The following is a 25,597-nucleotide window of genomic DNA, read 5'->3' as shown; positions in this document are numbered from 1 at the left end:
ATATTAATGTAAATTAAATCCAAGTAGTGTTTTTGCCTGTAAAAGCTTTTCTTATTCATTTATAGCCACAATTTTCAGGTGAGGTTTGTTTGAAGTTGTTTGGCCACCTATATAATGAAGCCACTGATTTTAAAGCCGTTGACCTATGCATATTAGTTTAGGCCTTAATAATGAAAACATGACAAAATTTTAAAATCAGGAAAAAATATCTATCTGCTTGTCTATCTGTCTTTCAGTGAGAATGCATGAGTACATCCAATAGCCACCTGTACAGTACACCTATAGAAAGTTATTCCTGTGTAACTCAATATTAGTAGTATAGCAAGAATGATATCAGCAGAGAAATAATTTTTAAAAAGACAAACAGAAAAATATCTTGTAGAGAAGCACTTAGGTGACCCATCAGGCGATTATCAGTATTATTGCTGCATCCAGAAGGAAAAAAAAGGCAAAGGAAAAAAAATCCCATTGTCAGTTTAGAAGTTAGCAAAAAGAACAGGCTGAAATTTGGTAAGAAAAAGTTCAAAGTTGAGGTGGACTGCTAATGAGAATTTCTTTTAGAATAGTGTCATCCATTTGTAGCCATAAATGAAGAGAAAAGCTATTTGTAGAAGCTGATGATCATAGATAACAATGACTTTCCAGTGTGATAACAGCTGTGAAAAGGACAAATGCAATCCTGGAATTTATTTTGCCTGTAGCCTTTGGCCATGGTTACAAAATATTTCCAAATCCCAGCTGACCCTACTCCTTTTCCTTACAAGTCAGGATATCATCTCTTTACACCCTCAGATGGATTCTGTCATGCTTCTCTTGTCTTTGAGACACTACAACTTCATCCTCATTTCCAGAGAGAGAATGTGAGAACATTAAATAGACACAAAATAAGAGCACAAGGGGTTCTTTCATACCTTAGTTTTCTCCAAAGATTTTGCTTTCTTATTCTTTAGGATGGGACATTCACCTGTGAAAGCTGATGTCATGTCCTGTCTGCTACCACCTTAAAATCTTTCAACTAGCATTTCTACTTAATTTCCATTTCATTAGTTTAATTTAAGTTTCTGGCTTCAGAAAGCTTCCTACTGAAAACACACTAGTGCAATCCTAGCTATTGTGAGGAGCCTTAAGTATACAATCTGCCTAGAAGTCATAGAAAGAATAAATACAGTACTGTGCATGGTGAAACTAGAAATCTGCTGCTTGGGCTGAATAATAGTAACTCTCACACACACCTTTCGTTTTACAGAGATAGGTTTAGATCCAGATACCACATCAGGTGCATCTACAAAAAAGTCATATGAGCCACTTAGAATTAAATATCTTTTTCTGTAGAAGTTTGTGTTAAGCAGTGCTAGAATTCAGATGCTAAATGATGTGGGTTTCTTTTGAACTTTTCTTTCTCTGGGCAATTTCTTCAAATAGTTACAATAGTAACACAAAATAGGAGCATGCCCTGAATGAAAAGTAGCTCTTACCCAGCTGGAACAGAAATTTTCCCAAAATGTGGAAGATAACTGAAAGAAAATTGAAAGGTACTTTGCTTTATATCTGTAAACAATAGGCACCAGCAGAAACCTTAATTACCTAGTGAGACAACCTCTGTAGTTCTCAAGATAGCTGATTTTTGAATGCTTTCATTTGACTAAAATAGAAAAGTTAATTATGAAACTTAAATCAATTTGTGATTTTCTGCCTGTTGTGACATTCTGGACATAATAGAAAATCAAAAATACCCTGAGAGCAGAATTGAAGCAGAAGGATGTGGAGTTTGACCCATAAAGAGGGAAAACCAGCAGGACTAGAGGGCTTCCTGCAGCTTGACAGCAACAGAGACCATGTCTCAGATCTCTGAAAATGCTGGGCTTTCTGGAATTTAATTGAACATACCTAAGCAGTGAGGGTGTTTAAAAATATTTGACATGTCAGATAATTCCTGGTCTATTGCTAAAGAGAACTGACATTCTGTTTCAATCTTCATTTCGTTGGCCTTCTGCAGCCTCTTCGTAAAATACAAGCTCTATCTTCCTCTGGTTGTTCTGACACAGCTCTAAGTTTATTTTCACATCTCCATTTTGAAAAATGCAGGCCAGATTTGTATGCAGCATCATACAGCATGCAATCCTCAGCTGCTGAGCTAGCTATATCTGTTGGAAAGATCTTTACTAAAGTTGTGTTTGCCCTTTCCAAAGCTTATCTGTTGCTTGTTTCTTCCATCCCTGAACAATCTGACCTTGCATATCTCAGAGACTTGGGGCAGCTATTCTTGCAAGTGTTCAATTGATCCAGTCATGGCTCTGATGAGGTAACGGACACAAGCTGTATAGAAGAGCAGCAAGATGAGATGTACTCGAAAGATTCCCTGAGAACTTTGATGTTGCTTTTCCAATACTTAAATCCATTTTTATTCAATAAGCATTGTCTTTTTTTTTCACTTCCATTTCTAATGAAGCCTGAAATTAGCACAGCTTTTTGGTTTCCTCTCTTATTTGCAACATCATTGATAGTAGTAGCATAGCAGTAGGAAGAGTTATTGTAAAGCTGGAGGTAGAGATCAGAAGTATTTTGGATAGGTCCTGTATGTTGGGAAGAGGAGTGTTGTGAGTTATTTGCTCTGTCCCGATATAACTAGTACTTAATATATCTACATTTGAAATGCACTTTGTCTAGCGGAGAGGCAGTCCATGTGAATCTTAGTTAAATTTTGAACTCCTTGGTGTCATCACATTACCTTAACAGAGATCCTGTTTTAATAAAAAGCTGACGTAAATGCACTATTTTCTTTTAGGGATTTAATTTTCATGTTGTGATTTGCATGTGTAACAGCATGAAAAAAACCTACCTTTTTAAGGGAGGAACTATAGCAGCTGATTATTCTAAAATTTCTGAAGCCCATAGATGAGCATATGCTACTGGTAAACAAGATTTTAGTAAGCAAATTTAACAAGTTGAAAGTGTGACAGGGATGACTAGCATTTTGATATTCAAAATGCACCTTGAAATTTCTGGTGTCTTGTATATTTGCTGTTTGTGTGAATAAGCTTGGTGTTAGCCATAAGTCAGTGTCTGTTAATATTTATGTTGGACAATTCTGCCTTTCTGAGCCTTTTCGTCTCTCTCTGGGTTTTGTCTCTATAAGAGTGATGTTAACACTATACACATCCTACCAGACATATAATAGTAATGGGAAAAGTAAACTTAGGTGTCCTCAATCCATTTTTCAAAGTTATGTAATTCAGTCTGAAGAATGCAGTGCTTTGGAGAGTCTCTTGTTGGGACACAGAAAACAATAGCTGGAGCAGTAGAGGCTCGTCTCAGTGCCAGAGGCAGGGCTGGTCACTGACGTGCTGTCAGATTTGTTAGCTGGAACAGAACCTTGGGGATTTTCATGAGAGCTTTCCCTTCTGCACATTGATATTCCTTATTTCTGAGTTAATCAGCATTGCTGGTGCTTCGCCAGAGAGTGTCTCTGGAGCATAATTAGCTAAAAAATGGGTAAAAACAGGAAAAAAGAAATGTCCCAGTTATATATTCATTGTTTTGTGAGTCCTTGAATAGCAGTTTAAAATACCAACTATAGTTCACAGGAACCTGCAAGCCAGAGCTGGAAAACTCTGGAAAAGATATCCTAGTCTCAGTCAAATTAATACCAAAACTCCTATGGTATGAAACAGGGCAAAAGTTAAACCTTTTAAGACATGTAAAAACAGACAGACACAAACTAATGCTGATATATGACCTATCCTACATCTACCTCATTTTTAAGAGAAATGGAAGGACAGTCCCTTTTTCCATGTATTAAATACTTTGGTTGTTCTTTTCCATGCCTTACCATTTTTTGAAATTAATGTGGTTCTTACTGAGATAATAATGAGACTATTTGGCTAGGGTTTGATCTACTACTTTTATTGCTGGAGCTGAGTTTTTCCAAAAAAAGGAATGATGCTTCAGGATTGGGAGCTTGGTAAGCTTTTGATTAGGTGTGCAGGTGCTTTAATTTTTTTTCATGGTAACTCAGATTATTCCCAGCTGGTTTCCTTTCAGTAAAAATGGGCTGATTTAGTTTGAAGAGCACTGTCTTTCTTGACAATGATTGGGACTCTCTAACCCATGGCAAAAGTTACTATGAGGTGTGCAGAATACATAAGCTCTGTCTTTGCCATGGCTGAGGTATGTGGAAGAAATAGGCTTTCCTGCTGGTCCTTGGTCAGCGCCAAGCGAACCCACTTTGGATTTTCCTTTGGAAGACAGATGTTTGTGTGAGATGGCTGCTGGCTAAAATGAACCCTTGAAAGTCTCTGAAAAAACAATCTACGCACTTCTTGGGATTGAATCAAAATGTTAAGAAATGAAGTGAGAAAATTATTTTGTTAATTTCATGTGCACTTAATTAAAAGAAATTACTTCTTTCTTTGACCTTTCACAAGGAGTTTTTAAAGAGGGTCTTTCTTAAAAGCCTTTATTTGCATCACAAGTTTGAGTGTTATAAAAGCATCCTACTGAAGTAGAAAGATATTAATATTGAATTTAATAGATGAAGCACAGAACAAGTGACTTACCAGAAAGCCTTCACACAGAATTACCCACAGAGGACACTGTTGAGGCCAAATCTTGCTATCATATCTTAGGCCTTCTTCCCCCATTTTCTCCAGCTGTTAGCTTTCTTTATAACTTAATTAATTTTAATTAACCAGTTAGTTATCTCTGGCAGAAATAATTAGAAAAAAAGTCAAGAATTTCCTAAAATATTTTTGGACAAATAGTTGTCATGTATATAAATTGAAAGAAATAACATGAAAATAAATTTCACCAATATTTAAGGTCAGCTAGAATACCAGGTAACTTGGTTGACTGGTCACAACAAATACAGCTCAAATATGGAACTTCTGATCCATGAAGGTAAATTTCAAAATATTATTAATGAAATAATTTTGTGTGGCAAAGATGCTCAGAGAAAAGTGCACACAAATATTTTATAAACCTAAGAAATAAGCTGATTTCAACAAGGAAAGTGTTTTGAATTTGAGATTTCTGAATGTAAATGTCATTGTTATTGCAAATAAATGAGAAGAATCAGAAACGCTGGCAAAAAGTCAAACGTTTTGTTAGAGTTCTTATGTTTTATCATTGTCAGAAGTAAGCTTGATTCCTGAGTAAAAAAATCCTGGAGGACAGGCTTACAGCCAAATTAGCCATCCATCCGTGTTTGTTACCTGCAGGAGTGATATCAGAGTTGGCTCCAGGGACACTCCAGCTGGTGTTCTCCAAATGAAATACTGAGTGTCATCAGTCTGAGTGCACCTTGCAGACACACTTTCCTGCCCTGAAGGTAGGGCTAACACACTCTGGTAATAACAACAACAAGCAGGGGAGATGAGCCAGGAAAAACTTGTTTGAGATGAATTTGTGCTGTCTGTGGCTTCCCCAGATTCTTCCAGAACTGGAGTGATTGTGTGACTCTGATTTCAAGCACCCAGAAGCCTGCAGATCTGGGGCGTCATTGCAGGCGCCAATGACACTACTGGGTACAGTGTGAGTGGAAAAGGTGGGCATATTCTTCTGGGTCTCAGAGGCAGCCTAAAATTCAGAATGCTCTCAGGAGCACTCTACCGGGTACAGCAGATGCAGGGATTACCCCAGTGATTGGTAAATCTGATCTAGCATGAGGAGGAGGATTTGTGTGGTATGCAAGGTGTTATATATGCTTGCTATGAAGTTTTGGGACAGGCAAGAGACAAGTTTATCGACTCACTCTGGATGAGGGAAGAACAGACAAGAAAAGGATGATGGTAGATGCTATAGAATACTTAATCTGTGTTTAAACCACCTAATTCAGGGGTGGTTATGGTGGCATTAGGTTGATGATTAAACTAGATCCTGAAGGGCTCTTCCAACCTTGATGATTCAGCACTGAAAAGCAAAGAGTGCCATGGCTGAGGAGAAATTTAAAGTATAAATGCAAATAGCTAGTGTTAGCACTGTGACAGGAAAGGATGAAAGTGTTATATTGTTAAATAAAGTTCCATTTTCATTGTGTGATGTGTTAACATGCATAGAAGTTGCAGGTAGATATTCCAGCCTGTGTATCGGCCACAGATGCATTGCTGTGTCCAGGTTTGACCACCATTATCTGGGAACCATGGAATAGTTGTTTGGAGGCTCCAGATGAACTTCAGAGAGGACTGAGAGGACATTGTATCTTTCTGATATAGAATAGTCGTTAAAGAGGATAGTGTTGAGTTGTTCCCATGGAGACTCGGGCAGGTTTTCACAGTTGTAGCATTGTCCCCCACTTTGTTTATTTACTGAAGTTTGCATCAGGCAAAGGCAGTCTGTGACATGGTCAAGGAGAAAACTTTGGCTGAAGTTCATCAGCCCTTAATATCTTACAGAGGACTGTATAAAACTTCAGTGGCAGTGGTGGTTTACTTGTGTACAATTAATATTTTGCTATGAAAATATCTTTTCCACAGACAAAGAAAAGTGCTTAGTGATTTCTTGAACTCTCCAGCTCAGTCAAGGGACTTAATTTAGTAACTGAGATGGAGGGAGGAGTGTTGTTAATTTACTGATGTACTTCATTTATGTGTTTTTTTCCTAAGAGGGAAACATAGCATAATAATTAAACCTTTTGTGATAAACTTTGCAAGGCTTCCAATAACTGGAAATGTTTAACTTGGAAAAGTTTTATTTTAAGATTTATAATACTGTAAAGCAATTCAAAGAAAAATGCAAACAATATATTCAAAGTTAACATTTGGGACACATGTGAAATCATATTTCAAAGGAATTTTTAAATGTAGCTTCCTCCATAGTAGCCCTGAAAACATTTTATTCAGTATTATAGGTCAGTATAGAGGCCCAGCTAGAGTGCTTTAGTGACTGAAGAAAGCCCTCCTCATGTATCAGTTTCTAAACAAACATCTTTTTTGCAAGAATTCGTATTTCAAAGGATTTTTTACAGCAGACAAGCCATGCACTTCCTGAAAATGGATTATTTCTATGTTTTACTAGTTACTAAAATAGATGGTATGCTCAATTCTTGTTAGAAAATATATTTAAAAGATCTTACATTAGTGTCCACCTGGAGTACAAATTAGCTGTGCTTCATCGATAGAGCTGTAGCTGGAAAACTGAACTGAAAATTTTTCATGCAAGGAAAAAAAGTTCTTGATTATATTCCTTTCTCTGAAACTGGAGCTTATTACATACATTATTTGTCAAGAATATGATACATATTTCTTGCTGCATATTTGGCTGTTGGCTTTTGTCTTGATGATGAAATGCATACACAGAGGCTCTGAGTGGATCTTGACAGTGGAGTGAACTTCATTATTCCACAGAGAGGTGAAAGAATATTGGCTCGGTTGTGCAGTGTTCATCATGTGGATGCCATTGCTCATGGCAACGGGAGTTTGTGGAGAATGACATTATTCATTTGGAGTTTGCCTGGCACCCATCTTTATTATTAGTGCACAGCAAATAATGTGATGATCTTGAAGAACTACCAGGAATGCATACATGGATCTTGTGCTTCTACCATGTGCTTTCAGAGTTGTTCAATTTGCTGAAACAAAAATAGGAAGACTTTTTTCACTGTCTCCTAATTTTCTTCTTAGTCATCACTTCAGATGGCACCTGTCTGTAATGAGAATCTGTGTCCTACAGCAGACAGGGTGTGTCTTTACAAACTTTAAAAACCCCAAGCAGGTGGTGCATCTCTTGCATCCATTGCTCTCTGACTTAAATCCCCCAGGAAGTGAAATCAAATCTCTAGGTGGATCCCTCCCCTGTGATGCAGGAAGAGGAAGGTTGCTTTGTGTGTTGCTTCTGCATGGGGATTTGGAGTATGCTGAGTTTTCTCCTTGGAATACACAGGTGTATAAACCACTCCTAGATTAATGGGAAGGTATCTAAAGGGTATTGCTACCGACAGGGTGATGTATGGAGAAAGAAAACTGCTAATGCAGAGCATGCTGTGTCAGATTTGCTTGAAACTCTTCTCCCTGCTCTGGAAAGAGAAGCAATGAAGACAAAATTCTGACCTCTGTGAAGCTCATTCTTTTTCTGAGAAAATGTACTTAGTCTTTCTTTTTTGCTATTATTCTTTGTCAAGAAGTTGTACCTTCCAGGTAGAGCAGATTTGGGCTTCCAGGAATAGTTGCACCTGCAAGTGATTGAAAGATGTTGTCAGGAATCCACTTCACCTAAGCCCAAAACACAGTTTAGTTGTGACCATATCACTTTTCTGCCTCTGTGGAGAGATTAAGCCTCATCACTAGAAAACAAAGTAAGTTATGAATGGAGTTCTTTTAGCAATACATGAAAGCAAATTTTTTCCCTTTGGCTTGTTTGCTTTCCCACTCACTCCTAATATTAATCGTTAATGGAATAACATCCTGTGTAATTACAGTGGAAGCATGGTATATTTTAAAATATAGTTACGAGGAGAAAATATCTGTAATGTTCTGTTTCATTTTCTCTTCATTTATAAGCAATAACATCCAGAAGAATAGGATCCTGTGTATAGCTTCAGAATGAAAGCTTTAAAAGCAATTCTGTTAATGCTAATAATTTCAATCTTGGACCTGCAGTTCTGTGTTTCATAATGTACTTATTTGTGTTTTGCAATTTATTGCATGTTTAAGAAGGTTCATGCATAATATTCTTCCTTTAAATCTTTCATTAGTTTTTTTTCTTGCCAGCAGAACATGGCTGAATGCTCATGCACAGCAGCTGCTTTACAACCATAACTCTTTCGTGTTATTGCTGGTAATGACAGCCAACATTTACTGTGTGTATTAAGTTAGGTTGTGTTGTTGTATAACGGAAGTTTTTAGGAAAATATTTTCACAAACGTAGGACAACAAATATCAGACTGAGCTAATTACTTTTCTTATCTACACTTTCTATGGGCTCTCTTCTCTTCTTCTAGTTGGAGATGAGTGGTTTGAAAATGTGTTCTCTAGCAAAATAGTCAGCTTTATTATCTTGGTCTTTATGGCATCATAGTTCTCAATTCTGTTTAGCTGGTAGTGAGGAATTATTTTTATTTACAAAAATAAGTGGCAGGAGTGAAACCTGCTGGTGAGATCGATGCTCCCCAGTTCATACCAGCTGCAGAGAGAAGGATCCCTTGACAGTTTTTCAGGGAACCCGGCGAAGTTTCCTAGGTGGGGAGTTGGGGAATGAGCTATAGGACAGGGTCGAAGCCAAGTATTCAGAGGGCTCAGATCAAGAGATCAAAAAGCAAGAAGGTCATGGTAACACTGTAGACACATGTCATCAGAAGACTTCTATCCTTTGGAGGTGTACAGATTTTATTCAATCAGCATAATCTATGCTGACCCTGGCCACCAAATAACAGATGATAGTCTCAAAGACTAAGGGTAGATTACTGCAGCATAAACAGAGGTGATGTAAGTATGTGCAGGGCTAAAGTAATGTCCCATGGTGAGGAGTTTTTGGACGGATGGAGCGGTTTGACTCCTTGGGGGAAACAGGTGATCTGCAGCCTGAAGGCCATCCGTGTGCTGACACCAAGTCGGGACTAACAGCAGCACCTCAGCCTCTCGCTGGGATTCAATTCGCAACCCCAAGGACAGCCTCCACCTTTGAAGCTGAGAAGCTGGGGAAAAGTGAGGACTCAAGGCCTTAAGTGGACACTGAGTCATCTTTGAATCTGCATTTGAAGTCTTTCTCAGAGGAGCTAAGAAACCCGTTGAATCAGAAGCCCTCTTTGCCTAGTCTGTAAAATGATAACAGCGTTACCAATTCCTCCTATAAATACCATCTACTTAATGAGACTATCTGTCAGTAACTGTCTAGATGATATTGACACCTTAGGTTTTAACTTTTATATTTTTCAAATTCTGTACTGCTTAGTGTCTAACTCTGAAGTTTCTTGTAGCCTGTTAATTTCTGCTCTCTCATGCTAGGTATATGTAACATAGCCTTTCAGGGTCTACGCTTCAAGAACACCCAGACTGTCCTAGGCCCAAAAAGTATAAACCAAAGAGCCTCTAAGGGGGGAAAGCAGAGGGGAACTTACATCATTAAACTGAAGCTTTAATTGGAGATTAACCCTGATATGCAAATGAACCAAACCTATAAAGGTGTGAAGAACTCGTGACCTGTCGTCCATCTTGGGGTCCATCTTGGCAATAGCCTGTGGCTTCCAGGGTGTACCTTTGAAGGCCTTTCAAATAAATATCTACCTTTATTCCCTTACTCCTGTCTAGTCTCTGTTTTTAGGTGGCCTCTCAAGGCATCAATATAGACCCCATTTTTTTGTGGTGTTTGATGGGGTGAATGATGGAGAAGGTCAAGTGAAATTACAGTTTCACTGGGGTCAGTAGCTGCCATTTCTGGCAAAGATTGTTCTGATTGTGTGTAATTAAGGATTTGCTTTTTCTGTTGTGTTTTTTTGTGTTGGTTTTTGGTGGGTTTGGGGGTGGGGTTTTTTTGTAACCTCTTAACAATAAAGCCTGTCTAGGTTAGATTAGCTCGGTTGGTTAGAGCACATTGCTAATAATACTAAGGTTGTGGGTTTGATCCCTGTACAGGCCATTTACTTGTGGGTCCCTTCCAACTCAGAAGATCCTGTGATCTTCTCACCACTTGCAAGAGTTCTTATTACTGTTCGGTGTACCTTCTTGCCAGTTCAGGATTTGATACACCTTATTTTGTGCTTTCTAATTTAATTATGAAGTGATAGAACTATCTCTAGCACATTTTTGTAAATGATTTGGGCATTATTGATTGCCCAAATCAATTTCTCCAAATCTTGAGATGTTTCCTAAAATAACCATAGCACTTATTTTATCCATATACTATTAGTCTAGATAAATTAAAAAGAATATTTTTTCCTGGAAGCAAGTTGAGACAGAAGTCTTAGGGTTTGAGTTAATGCAGTTGCATTGCTTATATGTTATTATTTTCAGTTCTGAATTTTTTCTTGCAGTATTTTCATTATAGATATCTATAGGTTAGGGTGATCCCTCTTGATCCATGTGCTATTACATGGCAGGCAGTGGGACAGTGCTGGCATAAGAGTATCTGGGCTGTGTGAGCTTCCGGATGCAGGAGGGAAAAAGCTTGCAAGGCAGCTGCAGTCTCTGTTGGTGAGTCACCTAAAGGCCAGCAATGTACCCAGTCCAGCCTGATCCCATATCATCTCCCTTTATCCTGCTTTTGAATTACTCCCAGAGGTCCCTTTCTGCTTGCTGTTCTCAGAAATGTGTCCTGTACCTTCCAGCTAGTAGAGAATTTTAGTGTGCAACTCCTTGTGTGAAGGAGGTTGGCTGTCTCACTGGTGGAGGTACTGGTGTGAGGACTTGCACTATGTAGGGATTCTCATTCCTGACTCTGAGATCAGTATGGTTTGCTCAGCAGTTTCCCCTATGGCCTGTACAAATTAGCAGAACTCCAGGGCAAACTGATTATCTGCATTTGCCTTTAAAGTCAGGTGCAGAGTTCATACACACAGCTTAATTTCAGTGCAATTGATAAACCAGGATGGTTCATTTCTCTGGTTTTCTACAGCCTGTTCATTTACGACATCAAATTAAAAGCAGATGCTATCATGGGACAATCAAGTGCTCGGCCTCATCAGTTTTCAGCTCCTCCATCTTCCATTAAGAAGTACTTTACAATGTTTTTTCTGTCAGTTCTATATTTGAAAAACTGCTTTCACGGCTTCACAGTTTTTACAAGAAAATATTCTTGTGCTTCAGGTGCAGACTGGGAGAAATCTAATGCCTGCTTCCCCATTACCCTCCATAATAGAGTAACATAGCAAATTATAGAGCTTTAATAAATGTCAGTGATGCATCTAAGAGAACATTTCCAGGATCCCAGAATACCTTTGGCTGGATATTAGCCTCTTCAGGCATAATTTTTTTTGCCTTCTTAAAACTTAATGACAATGTTCACGAAAACTTTGACCACTGGCAAATGGATGACCCACTTTTTGTAGCAATGGCACAGCTACACAAGCTCCAGTCTCCCTCCCTGTCAGCATGGAATCTCTTCAGGCTTCTGCATTAATCCCCAAAGACAGGCATAAATGAAATATTGAAATTACCTTTTTTCCCCACTTCCTGCTTGCGTTTGAGGCCATGTGTGTGCATGAGGGTAGAGTGGGGGCAGTTGCTGGCAGTATTGTGGAAGAACTGATCAAAGGAACAACGTTCATCCACATCCTCAGCTCCATGGCAGATCACAGCTGCATCATTAACTGTGTGTCTCATCTAGTTAGCCTAGTGTGAGAGCTCTGTCTGCTTGAGTCAGTCACCAGGGGCAGCTCGTAACACCTTGAAGAAAAGCCAATTTCATCAGGATGCTAGGCAGCAGTATTTTTAGAGACTGCACTAAAAAAGCAGGAGAAGGTCATTGTAACTATACTTCTACTTATTCAAAATCTTTGTAACTCAGAAATGTTCTGGAAATAACCTTCACTAACTATTCAGTCTGATCTGGTGTGTGAACAGTGGCAGGAACAAAAAGGAAAACCCACTGAAACTCCAGGTGCCATTTCCTGGCAGTGCTTCAATACTAACACTTCTCATTTGCCCACCTGAATCATTCAGTGTTACACAAACAAAGCCGGAGCCTGAAATACTGCAGGAGATCCCGAACAAGCAAAGGCTTCTCTTCTGTGTGTAGTTTGTGATGGTGACTGCAATTCAGCTGCCTTTTTGGTCTTTTTTAGAAGTTCCCAACTGCTACAAATATGCACGTGGTGACGTCACTTCTACACCTTATGTACAAAGCTATTTTGGGTGGGCTGTGATGTCCTTAAATCTACTTTAATCTGCAATAAGTACATAATGTTTTAGAGTTCTAGAAAGCATAGAGCTATAATAATCCAAATAACTTAGACAAAATCACCTGTAACTTTTGACAGCTTCAGACTCTTCAGACTCTTACCTGATTGGATTTGTAGTAATTCATCTAAAAATCTGCCTTGGGAGGACAAAGTCTCACTTAAAGGACTATTTTGGAAATAAGAACCTATTTTCAGGCCATTGGTTATGTTTCAAAAGGAATCATTTATTATCTTTAATGAAATTGAAAATTTCTCCTTGAGTTTAAACTTTGCTTATGATGCTATACTGGGCTTAAGTAAATTAATAAAGCAAAAGTAAGCCCTGGAAGATAATTCTCTGGATTATATCTGTCTAAAGAGGGGAAGAAAATATTGGATAGTAATTCTGTTCAGATACTGCCCCCATATGTTCTGAGAGAACTTCCTCGAAGATAGTGATGGGATTTAATGAACTGTTGTTATTCATAGAAACATAGAATCAAACTGAAGCTCAGCAAAAGCCAGGAAGCCTAAAGTTTCTATTTTAGGGACAGTTGATAGTATTTTGCCTCCAAACTATCTTTAGTTCTACATTTAATTTTCAAATATTATATTTTCAAGGGACAACTATGAATGAAGATAATACATATCAATATGAAAAGGTGCTAAACTGACAGAGTTGTTTCAAATTGTGTTTAGAGGTTGTTTTTGTTTTCTCCAGCAGTTCTTACATCCCACTAATAGATTGAAGGATTTTTTGCTGCTGTTGAACTCCGTGTGTCCAAGATCCATCCCTCCTCATGACATGAATATGGCTCAGCTGAAGTGCTGCTCTCAGCTCTGCTTTCTTGCTTTTGCAGCACACAGGCTTCAATCGTGTGTGTATGCTTGTGCATTGGATTTGTCTCTTTAGTATGACTTCCAGCTGCTTTTTTGCTCCTCGGTTTTATCCTTCTGAACACCTTTGCCTGCAGGACATTACCAGAAGCTTTCATTTACTTTTTGCTTCAGGATGCTCGTTTTTTGCTGACCCACCTGTTCAGTTTGAGTGCTGTAGATCTCCTCTAGTTATAATTCAGTTAGATTTCCCTTGGATTATGAGAGGTAATTGTAAAAAGGGGAAGCCTTTTCTTCAGAGTCTTCCATCTCTACCCAACTCACCTCTTTTACAGCTTCATTAATTTTCTAAGTATGAGAGAAAAGGCTAAAAGGGCCTCATCACCCCCATAAGGGCTCATTGCTTTTTTACATTTTTTTTTAATGAAGTTTAGCAATGTGGTAAGAAAAATAAACATGTGTGATGAAATTACGGTGAAAACTTCTATAAACTGAAAGTCAAGCACTTTTAGAGGTTTCTTTGTAGCTGAGTCTCCACAGCTTTCTGGCTCACCATTTGAAGAATGGGGTTTTATCTTAATATTTCCCAAACAAAAATCTAGTTTAAAAATTGAATATGATTATAGACAGACTTTGGAGTTAATTTTAAATAATACAACTTGGCTGCTACATGTTGCAGCACAATGATCATTTGAACTAGTAGCTGACACACATTTATCTAGGGTAAAAGTTGTTCAGAAAAAGGGACACTTGAGTTAAAAAAGAAAGAGTAACTGCCATAGGCTAATGTCACAGAGACAGGTTTTACTTTCTGAATGTTGATGATTTTATAAACATTGAAATGAGTCATGTTGTTAGAATGGATAAGAGATAAAACAATGCCTTACAGAAATACTAACTATAAAAGAGTTGATACATTTAAAAATACATTTTAATTACATTTGATTAGAGAATTAAATATATAAATGAGTCCACTTTTTTTTTTACTTCTTGAGGAATTCAGGAGCACTTACCAATATTCATTTCAGCTACATCGATATCTTTTCCTATGCTCCATATAGAAACTGTCTTTAGCTGGAGGAGCCTCTAAGTTTTTATTTTTGTCATTTAGTTTCTTAACCTACATCACTTTCTTGCCATCTGATCAACTCATCTTAATTTCAGTTTGGTTTACTTCTGTATTCACTCCCTCTGAGTGGCCAAGTCTGTCACTTACATAACACATACATAAATTTTAATTTTTAGTTTTATCAGAACTTTTATCTAGGATTAGTGTCAGCTTTAAGAAGTTTTGATGCAGTATCAGGAATCACTGCAGAGAGGACCTGGAGCAGTCACCAGTGAAACAAGGTAACTGAATTTATTCCCTCTCCTGAGGTGCCTTCATGTGGTTATCACTAGGGTGAAGAGACACTTCTTAGCTTAGCAAGACATTGAAATTCATTATAAAAAATGCAGAAACCTAGCTCAAAGCTGCATTCAGTAGGTCACCACCAGTCATTTCTGGGGCTGCTGCTGTGCCAGCAGCAACATGGCCCCTTTCCTCCTTTTCCATTACATCCCTGACTCCCTGAATTCAGTAGTCAGGACCGAGTCCTGATTCCTGTTACGGGCTGACATTGGCCTTGTTTTTGTGTAACGTGCCAGTGGGTTTGGCACTGAAGGTCAGTTTGTTTGGTGTATCCTGCACGAGATGGACTCCTCTCTCCAGCATTTGTCTGTCTCTGTTCAGTAGTTCAGCACAGAGCCTTTAATCAGTCTGGATTATACAGAGAGGTGCAGAGTGCAATATGTGCCATTCCCTGGATATGATTATAATGGCCAAATTTCAGCTGTTTTGGGGAGGTGGTTCCTATCAGTGTACCTACTGTGCATGTCGTCTAGCACAAGTACTTTCCCATTTTCATTTCCCTCATTTGCTTTCTGCAGGCTATCAAAGCTCCTCTTCCCTTTTCACAAATCCTTTAGTTCCACTGTATGTATCACTCTTGCAGTGTAATTATTCTAAACCCTGCTATGCAGTTTGCTTGTTTGCAATGTACCACATTTGTTTCTAATGTAAGTAACTTCACATTCCTTTGAAGTTCATTCATTTTTCTCTTACCTTAAAAATTCATAGATGAGATTATCTTTCCTTCCTCTGCATGCTAATTGCAAGCAGTTATAAAATCTTTGCTGGCTATAGTTTGAGCTACTGCTAAACTTCTTTTAATGTACTCTTTTGTTTGTGAGCTATCTTTTCACATTAAGTATTTGTCTGCCTTTTTCTCAGTCTATCTTTTTTTGCAAAACAAGTTTTCTGGGGTCTAGGGGGTGGGTTTCACACTTTAACTAAATCAAATTCTTGTTCTGTCTCATCACAGCAAGCTTTGACCAGTTGGGCCATTTTTCAATCAGCTAGCTTTTACTTCCAGTATTGTTCTTCCAGGTATAGTCAATGAGTCTGTGCAGTAGTTCTCATGTGGAAGGTCTTTACAAATATTTTTAAGTTTAGCAACCTTACCCTTCCAGCTTTTCTAATGTGTTTGGAGTCTTTGTCCTTTTAATGTTTTGATCGTAAGCACTTTACAGCTTTCCACTGTAATTACTCACATAATATTATGCTATAATAGTTCAAGTCTGATTGTTTAAGTATCTGAGTAGGACATTTCATGAAAAAAATACTTCTACAAACATAGCTTTGTACTTGACATTTCTATACTGAAGCCATTAAACAAGAGATTAATTCTTCTCCTTTGGGCTCAGTGCAGTTCTTTGATCTGTGTAAGTGATCCTATTGATACATAAGGACTTTTCATATCAGCCATGATTGCAATACTGGACTCTTGTCTTCATATTTTGGAGACAATTTAAGGCCTGTTCAGCAGTAGCTGCTTGTGGTATGGAGTGGAATTCATGCTGTGCCAAGTGCTCAGTTTCACACAGCTTATTACTAATTCCACTCTAATGAAAACCAAAAGGCCATCCTGCTTTTCCTCTTCATTGCTCTTCCTACAAAACAACAAATGTCAGAACATCTTGTGAAATAGGAATTAATGGGGCAACATTACATTCAATTTCTTCTCCTTTTTTTCAAGGAAATGCAAAAATTATGAGTTTGCTACTGTTCCAGTCATCAGGTAGTTTTTTTAATTGCAATAAATGTTCTGAACATTCACATCCAAATAACAAGGGGTTTGATTGCTCAGTATTTATCACTAGAAAAAATCTGTAGATTGAAATATAATTTGTAAATATTTGCCAATTATTTTGCAATTTTAAGACTCTGATTTTGTTCATCTTCCATCTGATTTTTCTGCGGCATTTGCCTTTTTTATAGGTCATTCACTGTACTGAGAGAAATGCTTCGGAAAGATCTTGTATCTATGAGAATTAGAGAAATCCTGCATTTTCCCAGTGATTTCTGGGACTACATTTCTTCTGTCAGTAGCAATTTAGTTACAAGCATTCTCTATGTAAGTCCTTCTTTATAAAAGGACAATATGTTTTGATTATTTAGAACCTGAAGTCAAAAAGAACAGGTTGTAATTAGATTTACTTTGGTAGGAATTGAAAATGTATTGTAGTAGTCAGAATCCCCTGGGGAAGGTTTCTAATAAAATCTCTGTTGAATTTATTCATATGTGGAAATACAGTCAATATTGAAATACGAAATGTCAATAAAAGTAAAAAAGTATTAGCATTCAGTGTATGTTACAGTACACAGCCTTGCCAGTTCGGATATTTTTTTGCAAAGCTTTGTTTCTCAAAGCTTCTATGTGCTTTTAAAAATGTAATCTCTAAAGGAAAATGAAATTAGTCTGTAAGAGTCATGAAAATGGGTAGTTTAATTTTTTTTTTAGTTTATTTTTTTTTTTAAACTACCATATAGAAGTGAAAGGAAAATTATCCATGTTTCTCATTACCATGAATGCAAAGCAAGGGATCGTCTTCTAACATTCATGCGTGGGGATTCACCGGGTGCCTGATGGTGGCAGAGACCACTCAGCTGTTTGCTTGCTATTTTATCATCTCTACTGCCTTGGATAAAAGACAGCAGTATAAAAAAGTGTTAAGACAGAGAAAATACAGCAGAAAGTTCCATTAAGATGATGTCCTCTTCAGTAAACTTCTAACTTATGCATGGATTCCTGAAATATTTACCAGTCCCAAGTTCACTGCCAAATCCTAAATCAGTGGTGCAGGGGGAAGTTTTTATTTTCCAGTTAGGACTTCAGGGATGATACCATCTGCATCCAGTGCCCCAAACAAACCACCAGCAGTAATTCAAAACAAAATGCCCCAGGATGGAATAATTTTTCCTAGGGGCTTCACTGTTACAAGGCACGGGACATAAGATCCAGTTTCATGTCTGCTCTCTGGTAAGGGAACATTGACTGGGAGCCATCCAGGTCTCCCAAGGCTTTGTCTTTTCTCTCTCTCTGACCAGCCATCAGCATGACTGTGTTCCTTCTGGCCTCTTGCTCTAAAACTCATAAGGCCTGTGTTGATCTGCATTGATGGAATTTCATAGTTGGGTTGGACTTTCTTAAGCGTGTTGTTAATCCTCCTGTTCAGCATGGATACCCGCCAAAATTTCAAGGAATCAGTGAGCAGCATTTGAATCCTGAGAGCTGTCAATATATTCACTGCATTAGGAACATGGTCTTCTTGGCACTGAAAGAAAAGAGAAAATACATACTTTCCAGTACAAAATTCCTGCTTATAAATTTACAATATGTTTTTGTCATTATTCTCTAACAGTAACTTTAAATATCACATTTGTTTTCTATATTGTCTGTGAAAAAGACTGAGTTGATTGAAGCAAATTCCACATATTTATTCATGGAATAAATGGAAACATGGGAAACACAGCAAGTTATTTGTCTATAAGTCACATTACCACTGTGAGAAACATTTGAAGAGTTTTAAATGCTTAGGAAAGGAGATGTTTAACTCCCACAGCTTCTCTTCAGCCATCCTCTTTCACCTTTCTGCCTTTCTCTAGCCAGCACCTATGAGACTGAAATGAATTGAAAACTTTTGCTCACTTTCAAATGCAAGTTATTTCACATGGAATACTGAGACTCATTAAGTACTTTGGCAGGTTTCCAGAGTCCCTTTCTCTGTTACTTAGCAACAAACAGAACTTTGGAGGGGGCTGTTGTTTTTTGGGTTTTGTTTTGTTGGGATTTTTTTAAAAAAGGAGTTTGTGCATGACTGTCTACCATTCTCTAGATCTAACACATTTTCTGTTTCTCATCTAGACCCCCTTTTTGGATGAGTAACGGTAAATATTGTTTGGTTACACTACTGTTTGTCTATGCCTTTCATAGCTTCGCATTTCAAACAGCATTCACACAAACACACCCAGAGGCACATGCACACATGGTCCAAACATCTTCACTATTGTTTGTGTTGCTTTATTCATCCTTCAGGTCTCCTGTAATGGCTGGAGGTCTATTTGCCGTTAACCGGAAATGGTTTTGGGAGCTGGGAGGCTATGATCCAGGATTAGAAATATGGGGAGGAGAGCAGTATGAAATCTCCTTCAAGGTAAGTCATCGAGCCACGTTATAGAATACTTCCTTGCTGGTGTTATCACAATGCTTTTATTCATCTGGGCTTCTGTCTTTTAACTAAAATTAATTTAATACAATACTTTTTTCATTAGGAATTCCCACTGTGCCATAAACATATGCTCCAGAAGCCATAAAAAATGACACTGAATGCAGTTCCCTCTGAAAATGTGGTAGCTTACCACTGTCAAAGAATGAAGTTCCACTTTTTGCCTTTCATCAAGTCTTCTCCACTTACCTTTGCTCAGATGCTGTGTTTGTGCTCAAGTGTTGAGCTCAGTTCAACAAGCCAACAGAGAACTAATCCAGCAAAAAAGAAAATGACATAATTTTTCTGTCCATATCAACAAATTTAATCATCTCTGGGCATAGGGTCTCCTGGAGTGAGCTAGAGAAAATGGGTGGAAATAGAGAAAGTCATAGGAAGAAAGACTCCTTTCAATAGCAGAGGATCACTAGAGCAGCTCAGCTGCCATGAGCTGTTGTCTGCAGGCCAGCTGTTCCAAAGCAGATTTTTTTAAATTGCATTTAAATTATTGTAATGACATATGGGGAGTTTTTAAATACTCAGGTTATGTATAACCAGACACATTATAGTATACCTTCATATCCTGTATGTGGACATGTGTATTGAAATCAATTACTTAGTATTTACATATAGAGCTGAAAGTCTTGTTACTTTCTACATGCAGAACAGGCATTTATATTAGTTTGCTGAGGACTAACATGTCTAATTTTGAAAACTTAATTTATTTTTTAGTATACCCAAGGACATAAGAATTTTACCTCATGGTCTCTACATGCAAAGTTTTTCAAGGACTTGATAGCTTCGTGACATAGATAATTTGAGTCAAATGTATTTGGATAAAGCTTGGAACTGAAATTACAATTCAAATTTCACTCCAGGATCTTTCCAGCCTTCTTCCAAACTCTGTCAGTTTAAAGCTCTTTAAATAAACTTAGCGTGTCAGCCATGACTAATATCAGGTATCTTGCTGAATCTGAGTTATCAGCTGCAATTAAAACAGTGCTGTGGCCATTCTGTTGAATGAAATGTACAGTGTTACCCAACACTGGGTTTCCAGGCTGTCTTTACAGGAGTTACTAAGAACAGCAAAATGTTTTGCATTAACTGGCTTACTCTCATGTTTCTCAAAATCATTTTTATACCTCAGCAAAATTAAACAGGAAGGCAGGGGAAACTCAATAGCTAGACCATATGTTTAGAATATAATGATTTACCTTCTGTCCATTTAGATTGTTTCAGAGGCAAGTATAAGTAGTTACTTGTAGCTGTCACAATGGTCTCTGACAGATCACCCATGATTTTATTATCCTATTTCAAATATTTCTTATCATCACAAAGAATATACTTGTTGTTCTCTCCAGACTTTGTATAAAAACCATGGTAACACAACTGGAAATTGAAATACCAGATTGTCCCAGTGTATTTTGTTCAAGTGAGAGATTTTTTTTTTTGGAGGCAGCTGTGTCACACTGGTCCTCGTTTCAGTCATATCTCTGGATCTATCTCATTAGTATATAATGACCTTAGGGTCCCTGTCCTTTCTTACTAGTGTTAAAAGAAGAAAAAAATCATCCTTAGAAATGACTGCCAAATAGGAGTAAATTCCTATTGGAAGAATTTAAGAGATGTAAATTTTAAAAAGAAGATTGCTGTTTGGTTTGGAATAACAAAAAAAAATGGAGAAAAATCACAGAGGTGGAAGACAGAAACAGAAAGGACTGGGTTTTATTACGTCAGAATCACCACTATCAGCTTGGGAAAGGTTTCTGCTTCAGCAGGTTCTACTGTAGCTATAGATTCAGTCATCTTAAAACTTATTTAAATAAGGACAAGTTAGCAAGACAGTTCAATTTACCAGATTTTCTCACAAAACTTGGTAGGATGGTGGACTTGCAAATTGTTACAAAGTCAGTGAAAGTCAGTGAAAAAGCCAGACAACCAGACTGGTTCTGTTTCCTTGGCTTCACTTGAGTGATTCTGAAATGACAATTTACTCTTTCTTAGAGCATCCACATCTACGGCCTGTGGAAGTGTTTTCGGATGGGTGCCCTGTGTTGATGCCAAATCTTATATTAATTTGCTTGGCAAAAAATTATTTGGAGTATTCTGGATGGTGACGTAGCCACAAACTGCGTGTCAGAATATGACCTCTTCATTAAATAGTTTCTTAGATTAATTTTCTTGTAAGAAGGTGTTCAGGATTTTTTTTTTTTTTTTTTTTGCAACATCAGCATCAATTTTTATAATTAAAAAGGTGTATGACATCTTGGTGACAGACTCTTCGGTGTGTGCTAGACTTGTGAAAGCTGGCAAAACACCAGAGCTCACCTGATTAATAGCATCTCTTCACAATAACAAGGAAAGCTACCATTTGGGAAATCCTGAATTTAAATGTCAGACAGGCACAGTTTATGTAGTAATCACCACAACACAGAGTAGCAAAAGATACTAATGTCCTGTGTTTCCTGAAGATCCTTGTGATTGACCTTGGCTGTATGCCAGGTACCCAGCAAAGCTGCTCTAACACACCACTCTTCACTTGAAAAAGGGAAAGGAAATATAATAAAAGGCTCATGGATCAAGATAAGGAGAGGGAAAGATAACTCACCAGTTACCGTCATGGGCAAAGCTGACCTGGACCTGGGGAAAAAATATTTTATTACCAATCAAATCAGAGTAGGTCAATGAGAAATAAACCCAAATCTTAAAACACCTCTACCCATCCCTCCCTTCTTCTCAAGCTTAGCTTCACTCCCTATTTTCTCTACGTCCTCACTCTCAGGGGAATGGGAAATTGGGGCTACGGTCAGTTCATCGCATGTTGTCTCTGCTGCTCCTTCCTCCTCAGAGGGAGGACTCATCACTCTTCACCTGTTCCAGCATGAGGTCCTCCAGGGGCAGCAGGTAGATCTCTGTGATCTCTGCTCCACCATGAACCTTTCAGGGGCTGCAGGGGCACAGCTGCCTCACCGTGGTTTTCACCACAGTCTGCAAGGGAATCTCTGCTCCAGCACCTGGAGCACCTCCTCCCCCTCCTTCTTCCCTGAGCTTGATGTCTGCAGGGCTGATGCTCTCACATATTCTCACTCCTCTCTCTGATTAAAATTGCATGGTAACTTTTCCCTCTTCTTAAATCTGTTATCCCAGACGTGTTACTGCTATCACTGATGGCCTTATACAGGGGCATATCAATTCTGGAGCCAGCTGCCATTTGCCATGTTGAGCCTGAGGGAAACTTCCGGCAGCTTCTCACAGAAGCCACCCCTATTGCCCCCTGCTACCAAAACCCAGCCACGCAAACCCAATGCAATCCTTCGCACTGGACATTCCTTAGGCATCGTTAATCATACCTTAACAAAAATTCTAATGGTGATCCCCTAGCCTCTTGAAATAGTCACCTGTATCTACAGTTGTTTTTTCCTTATCCATGCCAATACATCTTCCAAATTCTCTTCATCCCTGTTTTCCAAAACACACTTCCAAGTTCATTAAACCCTTTCTTTTTCATCATTATCCTCATAATCATTATTAATTCTCTCCACAGCTGTCAATCTTGGCAGGAGATAGGGAGTGGAGAGCATTACCACTTGTCAGTGCAATTGTAATCTATATGAAGGACTGACAAATGTGGAATATTGCCAGTTTTCTCAGAATTTTAGAGGTGCTGGTGCGTATTGTTGAAATACCCACAGTCATCAATTCCCAGTTTACATGGTAGGGTTTTAATATTTCCTGACAGGAAATCCCACTGCACCTCCAATAATTGGTTTTGCAATTTGCGAACCCATTGACTGTAGATTTGCAGTCAGTGATACTATTTTTCAAGTTTTTTTTTCATTTAGCTAAATGGTCTCACTGCATGTAAAAGTTCACAGGAAAACATTGTTCTTTCTTCTTTTCTACAACTGCCAAATCTGTTCTTTTGGCTTATATTTCAAGAAGAGTGACCACAAAATGCCATCAAAATTTTATATTCTTACTTTCTACAACTTTTTCAGCTCCACAGATCTAATACATTTCTCCTGTTTGTAGTCCATGCACAATATGTAGTCCTGCACAATATGAAGAGCACCAAGTTGTCGCCTTTGCATGATATACTTTAGATTCCTCTTCCACCAGTTTACTGTTTGTATTTTCCATTCATTTCAATGTCTCTCACTGTTGTCTGTTTTGTTACTGACTCTCAGCAGCAGTGTATTTCTCAATTAGTTTTGAAGCCTGATCCAAAGTCCATTCAGTACCCTCTAAATCCTTTGCATAATTCGCTGTATGTTTATGTTTCTTTTCCCCGGTGACACATCCTCCACTGCTCAAAAAGCAGGAGTCTCTTACTACAGTAATTATGATTACATTGTAGCATATAGGTTGGAATCTCAGTCTTTCATGCACAATATTGCATTTTCCACATAGTCTCCAGGCGGGATCACTCATAAACCAGAGAGATAAGGTGGGGGAACCACAAGAGAAGGCAGAATTCAATTTAAAAGACAAAGAGGCGATGTGAAAAGAGAGTGATTCACCCAAAATCCCACAGGAGCTGTAGAACAGAGCCAAAAAATGCATCTGTGACATCTAAACTCCAGTCAGGAACAAAGCCACATAACCACAGCTTAATTTCTTTTAAAGCTTGTGTTAATGCCTGCCTTTTGCTTTCAACCATCCCTATAAAGTGTTTTGCAACATTCTGTTGGAAGGAGCCATATAAAGATAAATTGCGAGATAGTCTCTAGTTGACACATAAACTACTCTTTTGATCTTTCCAAGCTGAAATTGCATTATTTTGGTTTCATCTTTGTTTTTTTTACCTCAGCTGCAGACCAGATTCATTGCTTTTGTAAGAAGGAGACATTAACGATCCTGAGAGTTTCATTGCTTCTGATACAATTTTTCCAAATGTCCCACACCACCTGAATTCCTTTCATGGTGTACTGAAGGTCTGTAATACTTAACACGGAAGTCATTTTCCAATTTCTTGCATTTAGGGCATGTGACATAAAAGTGCACATTTTAAAGACAAAGTTGCCACAACTGATCTTCTCAGAAAAAATACAAAAAATGCTTTTAATACCATTCTGAAGCTGAAAGATAAACAGGAACAGCTGCTAAATGTCCTTCAAGGCAGCCCAAGATTCATTTCAATTATCCTGCACGGCATACCTCAGGTGCAGCACAGCATTTTCAGGTTTTATATCTATCAAGTATAAGCCTAACACAGTGTTATTTCTCCTACTTGTTATTGCCTCAGCATATCTGACTGGAGTTTTTTCTAATTTTTTTTCTCCTTTTTTTTTTTTAACTGTTACCCTTCTGCTTTAGAGGAAATGCAGTGTATGTCTACTGCAGCTCTCATTGCCTCAGTTAAAGTAATACTGGCCTATATATGTGTATATATATATATAATTTCTGCTTTCTTGTCTTTTAAATTTGTTCTGGGGCTGACCTTTGAGTCACATTGCTATGCTGTCCATTCTTCAAAGGCTAAGAAGACTTGATTAATCATGGTAATAATTTGTCTAGCCTTTGAAATGACACCTTCATTTAAAAAACGGGAACAAATAGTAAACATAGGTGTGCACTTTCATTGGTGCTCTGGGTTGTTTGAAGACAGCCACAGAGAGGAAATTCCCACTAAAAAAAAGTACAAATGATGTAACATACAAAGGAAATATTGTTAGAAAAGCAAATAACGTTATTTTAACACTTTTGGTTTTATGATATTTTACTATGTTTATGCATGTGTTTTCCAGTGAGTTAGCTATCATGAGATGAAACAGGTGAGGATTTCAAGGTTTACGTAAGAGGCAAATTTTAAAAAATGGTTTTTTTCAAAGAAAATGATCTTCATGTCCACATGGCATGACTACATGCAAGATTGCGCTGGGCACTAATGAGCTATTTTGGCATGGAGGCAGAGCATTCATTTGGGTCTCCATTCCCAATCCAGCAGTAAACTTCCTCCCTGAGAAGGACTGTACGCACTAGGAGAGTAGATGACATGTCCAAAGGCACCTAGCCAGAGCTCCTATGCCTTAGTCAATTCTGTGATGGGAGGTAGTAAGCAGCAGCTTCCCAAGTAGGTCTCAACTCTACGTGACTGCACATGGGTGTTCATGGAATTTAAGGACAAAGCCCCACTTTCAGTGGTTTCAAGCCTTCCTTAGACATTTACATAAGTATATTTAGGTTTGCCCTGTAATGAGGTTAGATCCTCAAGCATTTCATTATCAGGTCTCAGTGGGATGCTGTGGCTAACTGCTAGGGGACTGTAAGGGCTGATACACAAATGATCCACAAGAAGCAGCTACCGAAATCACATTGTGATTCAAGCCTTCACTCTAACCCCTATTTTCTCTATTCACAGTGTGAATA

At 38.1% G+C, this 25,597-nt stretch overlaps 1 protein-coding gene across 1 annotated transcript in view; it reads left to right on the top strand.

Annotated features, from left to right (window-relative positions):
- The window catches only part of GALNTL6 (polypeptide N-acetylgalactosaminyltransferase-like 6), a 281,614-nt gene that overhangs the window by 222,245 nt on the left and 33,772 nt on the right, over positions 1-25,597 (top strand). Inside the window, exon 7 of the mRNA XM_017744313.1 lies at positions 19,060-19,177. Within this exon, the coding sequence (XP_017599802.1) occupies positions 19,060-19,177 (118 nt within the window). The remainder of the gene's footprint in view (positions 1-19,059; positions 19,178-25,597) is intronic.

The sequence above is a fragment of the Corvus brachyrhynchos genome, unplaced genomic scaffold (assembly GCF_000691975.1).
Source record: "Corvus brachyrhynchos isolate BGI_N302 unplaced genomic scaffold, ASM69197v1 scaffold17, whole genome shotgun sequence".
Classification (NCBI taxonomy): Eukaryota; Metazoa; Chordata; class Aves; order Passeriformes; family Corvidae; genus Corvus; species Corvus brachyrhynchos.
Note: the sequence above shows the minus strand (reverse complement) of the source record. Positions and strands in the feature narration are given on the sequence as shown.